The sequence below is a fragment of the Mirounga leonina genome, unplaced genomic scaffold (genome assembly GCF_011800145.1).
Source record: "Mirounga leonina isolate KUSES-001 unplaced genomic scaffold, KU_Mleo_1.0 Mir_201, whole genome shotgun sequence".
Classification (NCBI taxonomy): domain Eukaryota; kingdom Metazoa; phylum Chordata; class Mammalia; order Carnivora; family Phocidae; genus Mirounga; species Mirounga leonina.
Genome location: NW_023270504.1, coordinates 7,349,666 through 7,369,753, shown reverse-complemented (window position 1 = coordinate 7,369,753; position 20,088 = coordinate 7,349,666). Strand labels below are relative to the sequence as shown.

At 38.5% G+C, this 20,088-nt stretch overlaps 1 protein-coding gene across 1 annotated transcript in view; it reads left to right on the top strand.

The window, feature by feature from the left end:
* STK38L (serine/threonine kinase 38 like) overlaps positions 1 to 20,088 on the top strand; it is an 82,818-nt gene that overhangs the window by 48,664 nt on the left and 14,066 nt on the right. The window contains exons 2-5 of the mRNA XM_035028019.1: positions 4,994 to 5,138; positions 8,599 to 8,650; positions 14,766 to 14,888; positions 15,137 to 15,220. Of these exons, the coding sequence (XP_034883910.1) occupies positions 5,005 to 5,138; positions 8,599 to 8,650; positions 14,766 to 14,888; positions 15,137 to 15,220 (393 nt within the window). The 5' untranslated portion in view covers positions 4,994 to 5,004. The remainder of the gene's footprint in view (positions 1 to 4,993; positions 5,139 to 8,598; positions 8,651 to 14,765; positions 14,889 to 15,136; positions 15,221 to 20,088) is intronic.

Below are 20,088 nucleotides of genomic sequence, written 5' to 3'. Positions count from 1 at the left end.
AGGCAGTACGGTAGCATTAAGGATACTCATTCCTCTGACATGTAGTATGTGGAAACTAAGGTGAAATCCCCAGTTAAGTAGTGTGTTTTGCCAGTCAGGTAAAGCAGTTCTGTTTTCCTACTTCAGAAGTTTGATGGTAAATGGTTGGAGACACCACATCTATTTATAGGTAGCTTAGTGCCAGATTTGTTATCTCCTTTCCCCAGGCTTGATAAATGAAAGAATGTCGGACTTAACTATTGGTAGCGTCTCCATTAATGAATAGGGGAGTCTGGAGAAAACACGTGAACAGGAAATTCAAGGGCACCTAGTGTTGTTTTTATCAGTCCAGGAATTCTAGACTTGCAAATTGTATCCTGTTCTTTTTCTGACTAAAGAAAGGGCTTCAGTAAAAGACAAAGGACAGTGTTAAATCCATTAGAGGAATAAATTTGCAATATAATAAGTGCCAGTCATCTAGATCATTCTTTGTAATAATTTGGTCACTTCTGTTCTTGGTTTTGTTTAATTTGAAAATTTTAAAGCCTATTTGTGTCTGGTTAGAAGGAAATTATTTTTTCTTGTTTTTAAAGCTAATTTCTAAAGGATAGTATTTAATTAAGACTAAGGGTGGGACTTTGGCTTTTTCTGCAATTATATCTCTCAAGTAGTGTTTTTTTCCTGAAGTTAACGTAACACTAAATGATTCTGTAGTTTTTAATCCAAAGGAAACTATTACATATGAAACATAATTTCAACTCAATTAAATTTGAGTTCTGTTACCATCATTTACTGAATGCCTACTATGTGCTCAGCACCTTGCCAGGTGTTGTAATACTTTCATTACAAAGACGAATACAAAGGTGAATAGGTTTTGCTCTGATTTGTTTTTTAAACACAGTATACATACTTGCAGGTATGTATGTATAAAGCAGAGTGGAAAGAATTAATCATGATTAGATGATATAGTGTCTGGAAATTGTTTTTCGTTACTCAACATCCACCTTTGGATTTTGGAGTTAAACTCATTACATCTTCTTATGATGGGAGAAACCTGATTTTTTGTTTATCCTTCTTTTATAAAGATCTCAGGTTCTTACATTTTTATCTAAAAAAACTTAATATTGCTCTGTACTGTTGATGCACACAATTACTGTTTAGAATTGTTTTGAATTGCCTAGCAATTTTTTTCATGTTTCACAGAAGTGTCCCTCAAAGTTTTGCTCAGTAATAATTCTGCCCATATCTAGCTCCTCAATTTTGCTTCATTCTGGGAGAGCCCAGTCAGCAGGAGAGCTTAATGCTGGCCATCTCCAGCTACTTTAAAGTACCGTGGGCAAGATAGTGATCTGTCTTTTATTTATTTATTTTTAAGAATCTGCCTTAGTCTGATGCCATTAAACATTTAAATTAAATAACAGTTCTCTTTGTTTTGATGCCATGCTCACCAAGCAATCTTCTGATCCTAATTAAGGCTTTATATCTAGCTTGCCTACAAGGATGGAATACATTGGCCAGAAGATGCAAGTCTCTGTTCCTTGTTGCTCAATCTTATTGTGTAATTCAGTAAATTGCTATTATGTCATACATATCAGTCCCTTGTGAACTCTGTTAGGCTAGAGTAGCTTCCAGAATTTGTTTGCTCTGGGTCTCTGGAAGCTGAAGGCCAGAGCTTGCTCTACGAGGTCCCTTGGCAGCCAGTCAGCTGCCTTACAAGGCCATTCCCTGAGTTCATCACACATCTTTCTTTCTGACTTTACAAGCATTACTTACGTGTTATTTCTTTTGTGCTTTTATTAGGAGGCACCACAGAAGATTTTGGTTGGTTGGTTGTTTTTTCACCATTCACTTTTTGAAAGGAACATACACACCTTGGACAGCCATAGTTGGGTCTTGCCCTTTTTTCCTCCTAGGAACTGGCAAACCAATTTGAAAATTCCTTATCAGGTACAGATCTTCTGGACAAATGAGAAAACACTATGAAATCCTTGGGTATTGCTCTGTGTTGGAGCTTCTAAGTTTTTCGCGCTCCCCCTCCAAATGTTGAAAAAAAGTTACAGGCACTTATTTATTTGTGCTTTATGAGAATTATCTATGAACTTAAATTTCATATGCCTAAAGGAAGCTCTTTAGGATACTAGTGCAGATTTTATATCTCTCCCCTTTTTGAGGATTTAAGATGCATATTAGCATATTAAAGATGATGAGAAGTCTTGAAATAAGACACTTGTTTAACTCTGTTTAATTTTAATTTCCTAAATTTGTTTGAATTCCTCAACTTCTAGTCCATCTTCCTCGGCCTTCCCTCCATCCTCAGATCCCAGTTATGTGGGATTCACGGTGTCTGCTGTATATCCTGCCTGTTCCACTTTTCCTTCTTTGACTTTTCTACATCTGATCCTGAAATACAGAACATGAATCCATTGATTCTGAGGTTTCTGAAGATGGTGTGGCAGCATTGCCTTAGATAGCATTCCAAGAAGAGCGGGATCTGAGTACTCAAAAATCATTTGGCCATGATAATTCTTGAATTCCATTTGTTTTTATTTTTTTATTGTTCTTAAAAATAATATTCATTATGTTAAAGGATTTAACACATTAAAAAATTAAACTAGGTGCCTCAAATTATGTCTTACATTTGTATAAGCCATTGTGGCTTTGCTGTGTATCATCTCAGATGGCCTTAGACTACACCTGTGAACCAGACAGAGCAAATACTATAAAATCCCTCTTGAGTTCAGTGTTCTAGTGATTCGAATAAGACCTTACAATCATTAGCAGCAGGGTCTGGTTTAGGTCTCGAAATTTCTGACTCCTAGGTTCAGTAATTTCTTTTGCTATAGTTGCGTATTAGCCAACCTTTATAGTGTATTTTTTGCCAATTGTTTCAGCTCTTCCTCCCCCCCCCCCCCCCATTGACAGGTTGACTCATTCATTCATTAAAGCCTACTATGTGTCAGATACAGTGCTATTGTGGTGAACACTCAAAAATGAATGGGGAAAAATTCTTGCCCAGAGGTGCTCCTACTTTAGTGGGAGAGAGAAATGAGTGCTTAAATACCAGTATCTGAGATATATTGGTACAGATGCTAGGCAACACACATGGAAGAATACCAAATATTACGGCTCTTTCAGTAGCAAATGTTAGAGAAGTCATCACAGGAAGACTTGAGCTAAACTGGATCTTAAAGGTCAGAAGTGATTGGGGATAGGTCATACAAGGGTTTGGAGGCAGGAAAGAACTGAGTATGTTGGGAGAAGAGGGGGCAGGGGTGGGGCAATAGAGAAGGCTAGACAGGCAAGTTGGAGACAGCACTTGGAGTTGGATCCTAACTCCACAGCACACTAGCCTTGTGACTTTTCTGAGCTTCAGTTCCTGTTGTGAGGAGGAAATGCACTCATGCATAGGAAGGGCCACTCTCTTAAATCCTCTGGAGAAAAAAGGGAGAAATCAATGAATCACATATCGTACGATTCCTGATAGGCACAACCATTCAGTGTCTGTGAGTTGCCTCTGTTTATCATGCCAAGCTAATTTGATTTGCTATGGGCAGTGAGGAGAAGTGAATTGATTTTAAACAAGTGACACGATCAACTTCTTATTCTAAAGATCTTTAGAGTAGTCAGCAGAGGCACAAGTTTGTGAGGCTAAAATAATAGATTCATGTTTAGACATAATGACATTGAGGCTTATGCAGTACATTGAGGTATAAAGCCAGTAAGAGGGCAGTGGAACCAGGAATTTGCCCGAGTTAAATTGTATACTTTCAGCCTATACTTGACTTGCTTGACACTGAAGAATAAGAAAGGTCTTTTGGTTCATTCCATTATCCCTGGAGTCTACTGAAGTTCAGGTGCGTACCCGGGGTCTGTATCTTCACGTAATTAGGGAGAGGTGGGTGTTGGGGAGTAGGTATCAGGTTTGGGGGAATGCTTTCCCCCAATGATCGTAATAGTACAATGTTGGATGCTTACTGTTGGCAGTCTGGATCTTCTCTGGGTCTGTTATGATCTCCATCCAGATAAGCAAAAACCTCTTTACTGTATGAAACCATTCTAGTCTTTTTCGATCCTGATGTAGACTGTAGGAGACAAGTCTCTTAGGGTCAGTGCCCACCAGTAGCAGCCACCACAGTTCAGTCTGTCCCCTGCCCCCCCGCCTCCCACGAAGCAGCCATTTTGCTACATTCCTTGTCTTATTGTCCAAAGTATCTTCTTCAAACCAGTACTTCAAATGGCTGGCCCAGTGGTTTTTCGAAGTTGGCACTTGAATGGCTTTAAGTAGACACACATTGCTCAGTTAAGGTCCCAAAACATCCCTACTGTCACCTGCCTTGATTCATTTGTGTTTTCTGCCTGATTCCTATGGACATTTGAATGTCATTTGGAAATGAAATGGACCTCACAGTCTGGAGAAGTACACCCGACCTTGTTACAGCGCTTTCTGAAATGACAGAGTTCAGAATGAAATAGGGCAACAAGGGCTCCATTCAAAGGGGCTTGTTTTTAAAAGCAGTTTACCCGTAAAGCGTATATATGTAAGAATTGCTTCAGACTGATGTTTGTGTGCAGATTTGATGCACTGCTTCATGTTTCCTAGAATTTCTATGGCAGAAGTTACTTCTTACTATTTAACTGGACTACATGAACTCTACGGAGACTTACGTTTAGTGCAGGCATATGCATTAACAAAATCTTGTGGATTTTATTTAGTGATTGAACCTATTGTTTTGAATGCTTGTTGACTACAACCTTTTGTATAAAATGTGCCCGTGTTGTGTGTGGCCTGGTGCTTCTTGACTCTTACTCACCCCTGGTGGTGCGAACACAAAAATAATTTCTATTGCTTCCTCTTTCTTTACTAGCATTGTGTTATTTATAATGTGAAAGACTTGGAAGTCTCAATTGTTAGGGTAGAATTTTGCTGAGCAGAAATTAAACCATCTCCAGAGTTTATTATGAGGGGTAGAAAGTGTTTTTCTACTGACCAATTTGTGTTTATATGTTGTTTCAGTTTCTGTTACTATGGCAATGACAGCAGGGACTACAAGCACCTTTCCTATGAGCAACCATACCCGGGAAAGAGTGACTGTGGCCAAGCTCACGTTGGAGAATTTTTACAGCAACCTAATTTTACAGCATGAAGAGAGAGAAACCAGGTATAGTAAAGGCTGGTCAGAATTTTCTGTTTGGTTTAATAAGCCGTTAGGTTGCAAGTGGGGTGTAAACGTGTTGTCCATTAATAATACAAATATTGTGGATCCCTGTATGCTGTTTTTAGGTTTCCTATACTGACAGTGTCTCTAGTTATTTTCGCAGCATGGTTTCTTGTCCTGTGCACCCATATACTTAAATCACATGTCAGCTGATATCTTCAGTAAAACATGTCCAACCATGAAATTATGATATATCTTTATACTTTATGAATAATTAATATTATTAATTATCCAAAAACATGTATAGAGTGTAAGTGGAGGTAGAAGAATAAAAAGATGGAACGACCTGTTATTTTGCCTTCAGAAAACTCTGAAGAGGGAGATAAGGCCCATAAATATTACATGAAAGAGTGAAAAGCATCACTAAGAGAAGGGCAAAGAAGGGAGAGATTGCTTTTGACTAAAGTAACTGGGAGGGCGTCATAAATGGTAGGGACATTTATCAGGGCTCTCAAGGAAGAGTATTAATTATACATGCATTAATGGGAGAAGAAGGAGATAAAAGAGCCGGAGGAAGGATATTACATACAGAAGAAATCGCCTTTGGTGCTGGGTCAGGCAAGAGCCAGTCTACCTCGAGCTGGATTTCAGCATTTCCTGGGAGCCTTAGATGCTTTGTTAATGTAGCTGTTCTCATGGGAGTAGAGAGGCTTGAAGATTTTTGAACAGAATCAGTGATCATGGGTGTTTCTCTAGAAAAGTACTTTAGTTGTGATGTACAGAATGGGTTGTGGGTGGAGAAATAAGAAACAGGAAAGGCTAGTGATGTAGTCCAGGCATATAGAAAGGAGGCTTGAATTAGGATCGTGACAACAATAGAATAGAACTTCGGAGCAAGAAAGATTGACAAAAGTGGTGCCTAGCTGGGTATGACATGTTGGACAGGTCTAACTATGGATCAACCAAGCTGAGCAGAGAATTGAACTAGAAAATAAAACTTAAGTGATTATTCAGAAGTCAACCTAGAGACACAGAGTCGGAAAATATGAAGGAGAATAGCGAGTAGAGCTAACATCTTTAACCAAAGTTCCTAAAGGAAGAGATGAAAGAGGCTGGAGTGGAAGCAGGTTAAACTAAATTCACCATCAGCAAAACTTCCAGAAGATTCAATTTAGGCTGAAGGAAAGCGATCACGAACAGATCTAAATGTAAATGTGTGGATAAATCTCAACACGAATAGCATAAAAACAAAAACAACAATAATGATAATGTCTTATACATTTTTAAAAGTAGAATTAAAATATTTTCCAGCGGTGGACTATCAGGAGAGAAGTAAGTATAATTAAAGTGTTCCTAGAGATCTTTGTATCTCTGCTATAGAGGTACAACATATAGAGGGGCTAAGGATTGATTCATTTCAGACTAATAGAGTTTATAACTTCCAAACTAGTAGAGGGGAAACAATGGAATGAGGAAAAAATCCTGGTTCAAAATAAGGCAAGGGAAAAAGAAAAACTAAAACACCAAAAAGTCGACACAAATAGAAACCACACAATCAGTTAGAAATGAATCCAAACGTCTGAGTAATTATACTAATTGTAAATACAATGGAAGTCTCTGGAAATCATCCAATCACCAAGGGAGAGTGAACAAAGTAGAAGAGAATCAGGGAAAGAAAGACTGCTTTTTTAGAAGGCAGACGCTGAAGTTATGCATCAGAATTTTGAACGCTCCTTGTCTTTTCCTGATGAAATCTTTCAGTAATTCAGTTTTGCCCTCTATTTCCAAACAAAGGAAAGTAAGAATAAAAGTATCTGCTGTTATTTCAAGAAGAAAAAAAAAAAAAATGGCAGTCTCAGCTTGGTGCCATGGAAGTCGTATTTCATATTTCAACTCATATTTTCTAAAAGCTTATACTTTAAGACTACATGTGATGAATTTTTAAGGCTTAACTAATTGGATAAATACATAAGCCAAATAAAGTACCAATCAGAACTAAATGTCCAGGGCATTTAGGAGGAACACTGTTTTCTTTGCAGGTACAAGAGAAGCCACAGGTCTTCTCGTTTAGATATGGTAGAAACGGATGAAGGTTACTGCCTCTCTCTCCAGAGTAAGGGATGATTTCATGAAGTGGTAGTCTTGGCAACAGTGAGGAAGGGGGGCAGTAGAGATTTGACAGAAGAATGAAGTTGCCTATATACTGATGGACCCTCCCAGATTAGTGGTCCTCCTCCACTGTGTATTCTGTCTGTAGAGGAGAAAACTCAGAATCCTTCAACAAGCAGCTCTGCAGGGCCCAGAGGGGCATGACGACAGGCACAGAGCTTGCTCCATTCTAAGGGTTGGGCTTTGGAAAACAGTGTGTAAATAAAAGATAAAAATGAGCAAGATAAGCACAAAGGTGTGTATTACAACTGTTGAGGAAGTAGGCAGGTGTCATTGCCATTGGGGTGCTGATTTATGAACAGCCTTTAGATATTTTTGTTATGAATTTTCCATAAGAATAATGGGTTAGGAAAGAGCTTACCTATAGACATAAATGACAAATGCTGAAAAATGTATATGATGATTTCAATCCTCAACCCTTATATTCCCATGTAGGTAAATCCTGGAAAGTTAGTCTTATTCTAACATACTCCAAAACTAATTAGGAAGAGCTCTCTCAGGTTTATCTTTAGGAAAAACCAATACAGTAGAAGTAAAATAATGAATATTCAGTTGGAAATGAGTTGCACAATTTGTATCACAACCATCTCTGTAGTTACTAGTTACTTCATCCACCCAACCCCTCCCCTTCTCCTCCGCATCCCCCTGCAGTGCTTAGCTTAACTAATTTCGGCGGTGTCATTTAAAAATGACGAATAACTGGACTTGGCTATACCTAGAAAAGCAAATGTTCTGGTGGTTAATTTTTTTTTTTATGTACAGTTTTTGAAGAATTAGAATAAAATACACTCAATTGCATTGAACATTTTTTCTTGACTGATTAGGAAATCAAGCTTAGACTTTAAATGAAGGACTTCCATAAGCTCATTTAGTTAATAAGTATTAGAATCAGGGTTCAAACAGGGATATCCACCTTAAATATTTATACTTTTAGTCACTGTAGTTACTTTTATATGCTTCTAGTGTAAACACTGATAAATGTTAATGATTTTGGTGGTTTGAATATTAGACAACAGATTTTCCTTATTAAAACATTAGTCATCTTTGCTAATCATTGAGTTAAGCAGCGTTAGAAGCAAATTTTTCATTTGGCCAATATGAGAAAGTGAAATCTGTGTTGGGTTTATATTTTGAGAAAGAAAACTATTTTTAATAATTATTTTGATTCAACGTGATTTTTTTTTTTTTTAGCATAGCAAACTGAAGTGGTAAACTCGAATAAATAAGTGAACATTTCTTAAATGGGAGTAGTTAGGAATGTATTTAAAATTTAAATTATTTTTTCTTTGAAAAGGCAGAAGAAATTAGAAGTGGCCATGGAAGAGGAAGGATTGGCAGATGAAGAGGTAATGTTAGCTGTAATTACTGTGACTGTAGTTAATGATACCATGTACTTGAAAGTTACTAAGAATGGATCTTAAATGTTCTCACTATAAAAAAAAATTACTTATATGAGGCGATGGATATGTTAACTAGCCTTATTGTGGTAATCATTTCATGATATGTGTGTGCATTAAAACATCCCATTGTAGACCTTAAACTTGCAGTGTTATATGTATGTCAGTTATAGCCCAAGAAAGTTAGTTGGGTGGGGGGGGGACTAATTACTGTATAATGGCAACCCCAGTGACTTTTTCATTTATTGATATCAGATAATTTTATAACTTAGGTAATGTGGATTTCATCATTTGAATATGGGCTTCTTACTTTGTTGCTATGATGGAGATCTTTAAAAGGAGGCAGCTTTTTATTGTTTTAAATCTGAGAACATAGATTGAGTGAACAGGGTCTACAGTATCCTAAGTGCATGGGACAAGAAAACTGGGCTCCAAGAAGAATCAGTGAATCGCCAAATCTTCTCACATTTTTTCCCGAATATTTCTTTTTTTTTTTTTTTAAAGATTTTATTTATTTATTTGAGAGAGAGAATGAGAGACAGAGCTCGAGAGGGAAGAGGGTCAGAGGGAGAAGCAGACTCCCTGCCGAGCAGGGAGCCCGATGCGGGACTCGATCCCGGGACTCCAGGATCATGACCTGAGCCGAAGGCAGTCGCTTAACCAACTGAGCCGCCCAGGCGCCCTTTCCCGAATATTTCTTAAAACCATCCAGTTCTCTAGTCCAGTGCCTCTCCCCTTCTTTAAATTACTGTGTGTTTCACTTGAAGAAAAACTGCCCCCAGCTGGGCTCTCTTCCTGCAGTCTGGGCCCCACTCCCACCCCCAGGTTTTCTGCACACTCCACCCAGAGTTCTATCTAAAAACGGGTTTGATCACATCACTCTTTTGCTTAATACCCTTCATTGGCTCCTGAGTACTCTCGGATGAGGGTAGACTTTTAACATTAATGTGCAAGAGCCTTCACAGTTTGGCCTCTGCGTTCTCGCCCTAGCCTCATCTCTTGTCCCCTACCCCCATGCTGACCACCACTACTGAGTTACTTTAACTTCCACGCTCTTGCCTGTGGACCTTTCATAGGCTATTTCTGTCGCTTAGAAATTCCTTACTCTTACCCAATTCCCTTTATTCTTCAGGAAGCTCTGGGCCTCACTTCGGGCCTCAGTTCCACTGGGAAATCTTGTCTAATCTCTTGAGGTAGTCTTCCTACATTCTGCATGAACACCATTCCTATCCCTGTGGCAGCTCTAAATATCCTCTCCCCACAGTAGAAACTCCGTAATGTCTTATTCAGCTTTATACCTCTAGGGATGGCGGAGGGCTATAGATACAATAATTATTTGGTGACTAAAGAAACAATGACCTTTCCCTCAAGGAGTTTACCAGTTACAAGGAGAGATGATGTATGTGTGTGTGTAAAAATACATATACATGATAGAATGTGGCAAACTTTGAAAATACAGGGATTTTCTATATAGGATGGATCAGAAAAGGTTTCATGGAAGAGGTAACAATTGATTTCAATCTTAGAAAAATAGGTAGATTTACATTAGAATCAAAAGATAAATACAAAATAATTGCAGAACAATGAACTATAAAGGATGCAGTAAAGGAAATAGCAAGGTAAATTGACAGCACATATGGAAGGGCTAGGCTACTAAGAAATGTACACTTTGTTTTCTAGGCAATAGGGAGATACAACCGAGATTGATTAGCTTAACAGTTTTCAGTGATCAGAAGAGAATTTCTGTACTTTAAGAGTGGTCGTCCAAATGATGATTTGAAATCAAACCATTATTAATCTTCCCTGTACCTCTCCTAGGACTATTCCTTTATTTTTCTGCTGGCACTGTTTGAATAAAATGTTTTATGATTTGTACCAAACGTGGTTACCTTGTTAGTTGACTCAATCTAGAAAACCCAAATTATTTGCCTAAAATTACTATGATAAACGTTTTAAAAACTCATTTAATTATATTCTTTAAACTTTAAATGAGAAAGGTAGCGATTTAGATCTGTATTACAATCAATAAAGAAAAAATAAAGCTAAGCAAACCTTTTCTCATTTATTCATTAGTATTAATAACTTTCTTATTAATAATCTTATAATTATATTAATGTATATTCTACATCATATTTACATATTTTACATATATATTTGTAATATATATAGAAATCTTAAGCATAAGATCTTAATTGGAAATCTGGAGGGAGAAATCATAAAAACAGATGCTTAGGGGGTCAAGCAGGTAACGTGAATGAGGGAAGCTGGCTGGGTTGTTTTCATGACATCTTAGGTTATATATTCTTTTGATCCAACACACTTTGTTTGCACATTCAACTCCTAAGATTATTTTTTTTTCACTTCCACAAAGAAATAGACTTTTTTTTTCTTTTTCTGAAATATCTGATCCTCACAGTTTATCTTTTGATAAAAACACACCCCTTTTCAACTTCACTGAAAGGAGACAGGAGCACCAGCCCCATTCTACTCGTCACCTGATGACTGGCATCAATGGTGGAGACTGTGACCAATTAGAGACCTGATGTCCATCAAAGGGGGACTGACTGCCTCTTTGGCCCAGTGTGGCCAAGTTCCTGTTTTTCAAGAGAGGCTGGAAATCTGGACTTCTATGTGACATCACCTGCTTTTTTAAAATATCGGCAAATAATTCAAGTGTTTTTCTTGCAGGCCAAATCAAACACATCTGTAGGTTGAATACAGTTTGTAGCTTTTAGTTAGCAACCTCTGTTCTGCACTAGGAAGTGCTAAATACATTTAGAGCTATTTTCTTCAATTCTTCTAATTAACTTGTAGAAAATGTGATATGATGTATATCTAAAAATAGTGGCCCATAATAACTGTAAAACTTCTAAAACTTTTCTGTGAAGATATTTTAATTCCACAAATGCTTATTGTTAGGCCCTGTGCTAGGTCTTAGATTATGTCAAATTCTACAAAATAGATACCTTCTCTTAAACCTTCATATAAAATATGTTGTAACTATCATTGTGTGGGGTGGATTTTTCTTTTTAAAGATTTTATTTATTTGAGAGAGTGAGAGAGCACAAGCGGGAGGAGGGGCAGAGGGAGAGGGAGAAGCAGACTCCCCGCTGAGCAGGGAGCCCGATGTGGGGCTTGATCCCAGGACCCTGGGATCATGACCTGAGCTGAAGGCAGACGCTTAACCGAATAGCCACCCAGGCACCCTGGGGTGGATTTTTTAAAAAATAAAATTGTTTTATAAAAATCTAGTTTTAAATTGAAAACTAGTATTTATCCTTAATTCATTCAAAATAGAAAATCTTTGTGAAATAATTTGTGAAAATTAAACCATGTGATGTGGTCATGTAGAGCATATATGCAGAGATGAAGTTGCCAGCTGAACTCTTTCAGATCTCAGAACTTCTGTTTGCACTGTCTTATACAAAAACTGAGCATCCCATAGATCGAGAATTTGAGGAACACCCATTTAAAAAGGAATGGAGAAAGGAAGAAAACAATGTATGTCTAGTTTCGTCTCACTTAGGAAAATCCCATCAGACATGGAATATTATTCACTCTGATGGAAAAACAAAATAAATTTAAGCTGCAAAAGGGAGCCATGAAATGTTAAGCCTGCCCACAGATTTTGTTGTCCTCTTTGGCGAGAAAGGATATGATTACCACAAAAATGTTACTTGTTTTTCAAGGCTACTTAATCTACACAAATCATGAGCAGATACATCAACATGTTTTTTTTTTCATCAGTATACTTTTTTGCGTTTATTAACTTTTTTATTTTAATTCCCAGTATAGTCAACATACAGTGTTATATTAGTTTCAGATGTACAGTGTCAGTGATTCAGCAGTTCTGTACATTACTCAGTGCTCATCATGTCATCAGTATATTTTTTTAAGACTGATTTATTTATTTGAGAGAGAGAGAGAGAGAGTGTGTGCGCAGGAGGAGCAGAGGGAGGGAGAGAGAGAGAGAGTTTCCAGCTGAGTGCGGAGCCCTACACGGGGTTTCATCTCACAACCTGAATCAAAACCAAGAGTCCGATGCTTAACTGACTGTACCACCCAGGTGCTCCATCAGTCTATTTTTTATGCTAGCTTGCTTTACCTCCCTCTGGACTGCAACACTGATTTGAAGACTGATATCATGGGGGGCACCTGGGGGGCTCAGTCAGTTAAGCTCTGGACTCTTGGTCTTGGCTCGGGTCATGATCTCAGGGTTGTGGGGCCTCGGGCTCCACTCAGCAGGGGATCTGCTTTCCCGCTCTGCCTGCCTCTCCCTTGCTCGCACCCACTCTCTATCTCTCTAAAATAAAAATAAATCTTAAAAAAAAAAGACTAATGTCATGGAATAGGGTTTTTTTTTTTTAAGTAATGTAACAATGTTATAGCGAGGTCTCATTTTTGTGCTTCATATACTTGTGATTCTCCCTTTTTGCCATTAAATAGCTGTGCCCCAAACTACATAAACATTGTTTACTTGTTGCATTACACAAGCTATTAAATATTAGTGAGCACTGTTTTCTTTAGCGGCCTCTCTTCTGTTGATTTTGAGCATGATTATGAAAGTATGTAATGAGATCATCTTTTCCATTCAGATTAGACAAGTTTCTGAAACTACACCCAATCATACTCCATTTTATCGTCCATAAAGTCAGAGACCCAGAAAGAGTTTCAAAATTCTTATATTTATTCATTTATGTAATTAAAACAAACCTCCTGAAACCTCTTTTTTGCTTTGAAAGACATGATACTGTAGTGCCACCATGTGGCCTTTTTAATTAGTCTGACCCTGCTTTTTTGGGCTCGGCCTTTTGGCTAAGATCAAGTGTTGTTTTACTATAGTAATTCAGTTATTTTTTTAAAAAATCATTCAGTGGGCATTTTTGAACAAAAAAATAGTCTTCACTGTTTCCACCATTGATGTGCCTGAGTGTGTAACTTCATTCAGCTGTTTAAAGATGTTTAAATCGAAGATACAATTTCTTGATTGCATCTTCTTAGATTAATTTTGTTGGAAGTTTCAGAATTCCATTGCACTGGGATGCACATTTACCTGTTTCCAATTGATTGATAGTTTGCCATACCTTTTTGAAAACAGACACAGGAGTAGGAAGACACCATTCAGTGGTTATACCTTGAGCTGCATTTAAAAGCAGTGTTTCTGAGCTGTGATGGCCGTGTCGACTTGCCTTTCCCTCAGAATGGAACTCCTGAAAACCTGGTAGGGTTCAGTTGACCATGAACAGGTGCTTAATTTTTTTGATTTTCTTTATTTCCTACTATATGTGACCTCTACCAGGACCTAACAGAAGGTCGACAGAGTTTTGTTTGGTCAGGGGGAAAATGACGTTTAGAACAGTGAAGTGAACGCCTCTTCCAAATATAACCTTCGGGTATTTCATAATGTTTCTTATCAGCGTTTGTTATTTTTTGGTGATCTTTGGAGAGTACATTATGAAATTCCTGACTTGAATATTTTAATGAATTCTTTATGTCATTATTATTATTATTTTGCAATTTCATATTCTTAGGAAGTTGTGTGCCAAATCTCAAAGCAGTTTATTAAAATTTATTTAAGAAAAAATTCTATCATAAGTAAATCTCCATGGAAACACTGCTGTGGTATTATTTTGGTGTCCTAAATCTCAGGAGTTGTGACAGAACAACCTGGAAATTAGGGAATTGAAGCAAAGTAGATTGCCTGACTGTAAAATTCATGATGAGAATACTATTAGCATTTCCTAAAGCTTAACTTTTATTTATGAATTAAGTTAGCATATACATGAAATACAAGATGAACTTCATTAAGATGAAATATGTAAAGGAGTCCACCTCAAGAATAAAGATTTATCAGTTGGTGAAAATAAAAAAATGTTTTCTTTAGATTGTTTTATTCTTTCCATGCTTAACAAATACTCAACTTTGGTAAATAAGTTCTAACACTCGTATATAATACTTAAGATACTTTGCCCCCATTCTACATATCTTATCTTTTAATACTACAGGCTTCCTTTAGAGCAATCTAAATTTAGAATCATCCTTTTAAATTGTCTTTTTTTAATAGAAAAAGTTACGCCGATCACAACATGCCCGAAAGGAAACAGAGTTCTTACGGCTCAAGAGGACCCGACTTGGCTTGGATGACTTTGAGTCTCTGAAAGTTATAGGAAGAGGAGCGTTTGGAGAGGTTACTTCCTTTTTAAAGACACTGCTGTTGAAAATACGTAGCTTAAGATAGTTTAAAATATGTATTTCAATAGGTTAATATGTATTAAAATAGTGTAATGTATCAGAATAGTTTAATTTTAAGAATTCCTAAAATATAAGCAATGGCAAATTGCAACACTGATCCCTTTAAAAGGACTTACCTTTTACTCCTAAATCAACAGTAGTGACAGTTTAACATTGATAGCATGGTCAATTTTTACATTCTAGGTGCGGCTGGTCCAGAAGAAAGATACAGGCCATATCTATGCAATGAAGATATTGAGAAAAGCTGATATGCTTGAAAAAGAGCAGGTATGAGTTCTTTAACACATATAACTGAAGGAATACCACTGACTAGGTGTTAGAGTAAATGTTAATATTGGAATTTGTAAAAAAGAGTCGACACATCTTACTGTATACGGTCTATTAATTTTTTGGTAGCCTGTTTTATTGTTTCTCAATTCTTATAGTTAAAATTTCTTCCAAATTTATAATCTGAAAATGTATTAGCCTGTTCAGCCTGCCATAACAAAATACCAAAGACTGGGTGGCTTAAACAACAGAAATTTATTTTCTCACAGTTCTGGAGGCTGAAAGTTCAAGATCAGGGTTCTGGCACGGTTTGATTCTAGCGAGGTGCTCGTCCTGGCTTGCAGATGGCTTGCTGCCTTCCCACTAAGGCCCGCATCGCCTCTCCTTGCTATGTGCACAGAGAAAGAACGGGAGCTCTCTGGTGCCTCTTCTTAAAAGGACGCTAGCCCCCTCTCCCTCTATGGCTTCACTTAACCTTAATTACTTCCTTGGAGGCCCCATCTCCAAATTCAGTCACCCTGGGGGTTACGGCATCACCATAGGAATTTGGTGGGGCCACCATAGGAATTTGGTGGGGCGGGGAGGCAATACACAAACATTTAGTCCATAACAAAATACCTTCTTTTCTGACTTCAGTGAAAATAAAGGACAGTTCTCAGCTTCCTTAATCCCTATCACATATAAACAAGACCAGTCTCCTGTGAATTGGCTGATTTTACATATTTCCAAAATCTGCAAACACCCCCCTCCCCCAATTTCATACTCATGGACTCTCTATGTTTGCTGTGACTTAATGCAGCTTAAGGGTAGGCCATAAATCCGAAAACATCAATAGTATTATTTATGTATTCCCTTCTGTTTCTGGTCTGGGTAGAAGCTCTGTAGAACCCTAAATGGATTACATATGCTAGGGGAGGACTCAACAACGGAGTATAGAGGGAGGATGGCCCCTCTCTCTACCTAATGCTCTACTTCAGTTTTTTAGTCCCTGCCTAAAGGCTATTATTAAGAGTTCAGCTTTTGACTGAACAGGTTACAGAAGAGGTTTAGTCAAAAAGACCAAAATGCACGTCCTCATCAGACTCCTCTCTTTGCTTCCAATTCCTTCTCCTCAGTGGGGGCAGCCTTGGTGGAGGGGGCAGGCCCTCCTGCTGGGGCAGCACCAGCCCGCTGGGGTGGCTCCACCAGCCCCTTGCTTGCGGATGAGGCTCCTGATGTTGATGTTGACATTGGCTGGCGGCCTTTGCAGACAAGCCCAGCCAGAAAGGTTCAACTTTTACACCCGCTGCTTTAATGAGGCATTTATCTTATCCTCCATGACTGGAGGATGAGGGCTGAGTAGATGCAGGCGAGCCCGGGACAGCGCCATGGTGTGGGTGAGTGCTGTATCTGCAAGGTGCTAACCGGAGGAAGTGAGGGTCTCATCCAACACGGTCCTAGCTTCCTCGGAAGGACCCAGCACCTTAGCCGCAGCTGAGAAAAGTCCCTCCTAAAACTTACTTAGTTATTACAGCAGTATAATACTGGTTTTTATTTAAATATGCCCCCCCCCTTGAATTTTCACTGCATTCTTTCACTTTATTTCTATTTCATGCATTCAACAAGTATTTACTGGGGGCCTATGATGTGCCAAATGGGCCTGTGGTGTTCTAGGTTAACACATAGATGGGATTAACAGTACAAACCTGATCCTTATTTTTTTCTAGAAGTGGGGAAATAGGCAGGCAGCAAATAGTCATGATTGAGAAAGACTACAAAGAAACTTTTTACAAAAGGATAAATTGATGCAGATGATCTGGGTTTAAGAGGAAGAATTAGATCAGGGAATGTTTCTCTGAAGAGAGAATATTTGATGAAAGACTAAATAATGAGAAAGAATGACAGATAAAGATCAGGTAGAACAAATATCCAGGCAGCAAATGCAGAGGTCCTGAGGCAAGAATAATCTTGGCCCGCTTAACGAGAAAGAAGCCATTGTGGCTAGAATTCAGTGCAAGAAGAATGGTGGGAGAGGTAGGCAAGGATCAGATCCCAGAGCTCTAAAGGCCAAGGTAGAGCGTTTGGGTTTTATTCTAAATGCAATGGGAGGACGCTCTTGTTTGAGGGGGAACGGTATGTCTGATTGTTGTTTTACAAAGATGAATTAGTCCCTTTGCTTGCTGATGGAGGAAACAAGAGGTGAAGCAGAGAAGCCAACTGAGAGACTGGTGTACCAATTCCAGCCAGGATGTGATTGTGGCTTAGAGCAGAGAAGCTGAAGAAAAGTCAGATTAAGTATATGTTTTAGTGGGAGAGCCAGCAGGATTTTCTGTGATGTCCCGTATACTGGGGGATGAGAGGATGGGTAAGGATAGTGAGGGGAAAATGGAAGAATCAGGATACTACCTAGAGTTTCATTTAGGAATGGGACACATTATGGTGTTGTTTTCTGATTTAGAAGAGACTGAAGAAAGAACAGATTTGGAGATAGTGGGAATGAAGGGTTCTCTTTGTGGTATATTAAGTTTGAGTTGCCTGTTAGATCCAGGAAAAGATATTAAGTTCACAATTGGCTGGAATCTGGAGAGAAGTTTCACTAGAAATATAATTTGGAAGCCACCAATATATTGATCATATATTGGGGCAAGATGAAATTGCCTAGAAAACAAATATAGTAGAGAAGGAAAGAGGGCCTGGATCCAAGCCCTAGGGAACAATAGGCAGAAAAGAAACCAGCAAAGGGAACCAAGAGGGAACATCTAATCCGGTAGGGGAAAACTGGGAGAACATGGTGTCATGGAAGCCAAGAGAAGAGAGTGCTTAAAGGAGGAGGTAGGTGGTCAACTATGTGGAATGCTGCTAAGAGAGTACAAGAGGAAGACAAACCAGTGGATGTCACAATATGGAGATTTTTTAATAATTTGGCAAGGACATTTCCAGTGGATTGCAGGGCAGAAGCCTAACTGAAATGGTGAGAAAGAAAATGGGAAGCAAAAGTAGGGAATGTGAGTGCAGCTAAATCTTCCATGTGAGGTAGAACAAAGAACAGATTGTTTGTTTGTTTGTGTTTTTTTCCCCCAAAGAACAGATTTGTAAAGTGAGACTTAGGGTAAAAAAAGGATTTCTTTTCTTTTTTTTTTTTTTTTTAAGACAAATGTTTTGATGCTGATTAGAAGAATCCATTAGAAAGAAAAATTGAAGATGCAGGAGAGAGGGGACGGATAACTATAGGAATACCCTGGAAGACAGAAGAGTTGATCTTTGAGAGGAGTGGACTGTACCTATCCATTAAAACAGGAAGGAGAGGCAGAGAAAGTGGGAACAAATGCAGGGTGGTTGATCTGGTAGCGTCAAGTGCCAAGTTCGTGCCTGCGTGCAAATAAGTGAGGTCATCATCTCAGAGTAGAGAGGGACAAGCTGGCTTGCTGGAGGTGTATAGAGAGAGAATTTGTGAAATAGTCCCAACTATTGACTTAAAGGGTGGGAAAGCAGACTTGCTGCAGAAACACAGTTGAATGCCCACTGAGATTTGCAATCCTGAATGTACAGTGAAACCTGTTGGCATAGTTGGGTGACCTTTCTGTAGTAATACTTAGTTGCTCTGGGGTAGATAGAGAATAGACCGAAATTTGAGTCTAATTAGGGTTGGTGTTTTGCCAGGCAAATACAATGGAGGAAGGGGACAAGAGAGTTCAGAGTGTTTGCAAAAAGAGTGATCAGAATGATGGAATCTAGGCTGGGTAGAAAAAGAAATGAGGTTGTGAGGAGAGCAAAAGAGAAAAAGTTGTAGAATCCATGAAAGGAAGATTGAAATACAAGAATAAGAGATCTGGAAGGATAAAAGGTAGAAAGAGAGTTCCTCAAAATGGAGACTTTAGAGAGGGTACAGTTATTGGTGATGAGAAGGCCAAGACGATTACCATGGGTGGCTGAGGTGCAGTGGCGGAAGAGATCATTGAAGATGGGGAAGAAGTCAGTAGATAGGGCATTTGATGGCTCACCTTATGGATGTTGAAATCTATCCATGAGTGGAGAAGCTAGAAAAGAAGTTGGTGAGCCAGGAGCTGAAGTCATGAATGAGTGAGAGGGATGACCCAGGAGCTCTCTAAATGGTAGCCATGAGGATAGATGGTGGCTGATGGAGTTGCACAGTGTGTACTTCAAAAGAGCTGCAGAGAAGGAGAGGGTCACAATGGTACAGAAGCAGCAGAAGAATGAGCAGGAAACCTGCCCCCTCGCCAAGTAAGGCATGAGAGTAGAGCAGGTCATTCTTGAGAACTCACTGTGCGGGAAGACAGAACTGTCAACAGCCTGGTTTCAGTTAGAATGACAAGGTGAAAGAACCGTCCAGAGGTGAGACGATATGGGACTTTTTTGAAGACACACTGATTCCAGAGGGAAGAGGTTGGTTTGGAACTCAAGGAAGGTCAAGGTATTGAATTGTATTAGAGAATTACAGATAATGATAAGAATAAAGGTCTGGGTCAAGATGTAGAGCCTCAGAGACAAAGAGATAAACAGTATCTAACTAAGCCATATGGGATTAGTCCTGGATAGGGTTTTGGAGGAGGGACAAAAGGAGCAGTTAGTTCCAGCTATAGTCTTCATCTTACTAGCCAACATGTGGCTACCAGGCACTTGAGTGTAGCTAGTCTGAATTGAGATAAGCTGTAAATGGCAAATATATACCAAATTTTGAAGACTTTGTACAAAAAAAAATCTCAGTAATTCTTATATTCATTATGTACTGAAATGATAAACTATATATAATTAAAAATATTTCATCTGTTTCTTTTTACTTTTTATGTGGCTACTAGAGAACTTTAAATTACATTTGTGGCTTGCATTGTATTTCTGTTGGACAGCACTGATCTAGAATATTTTCCCAG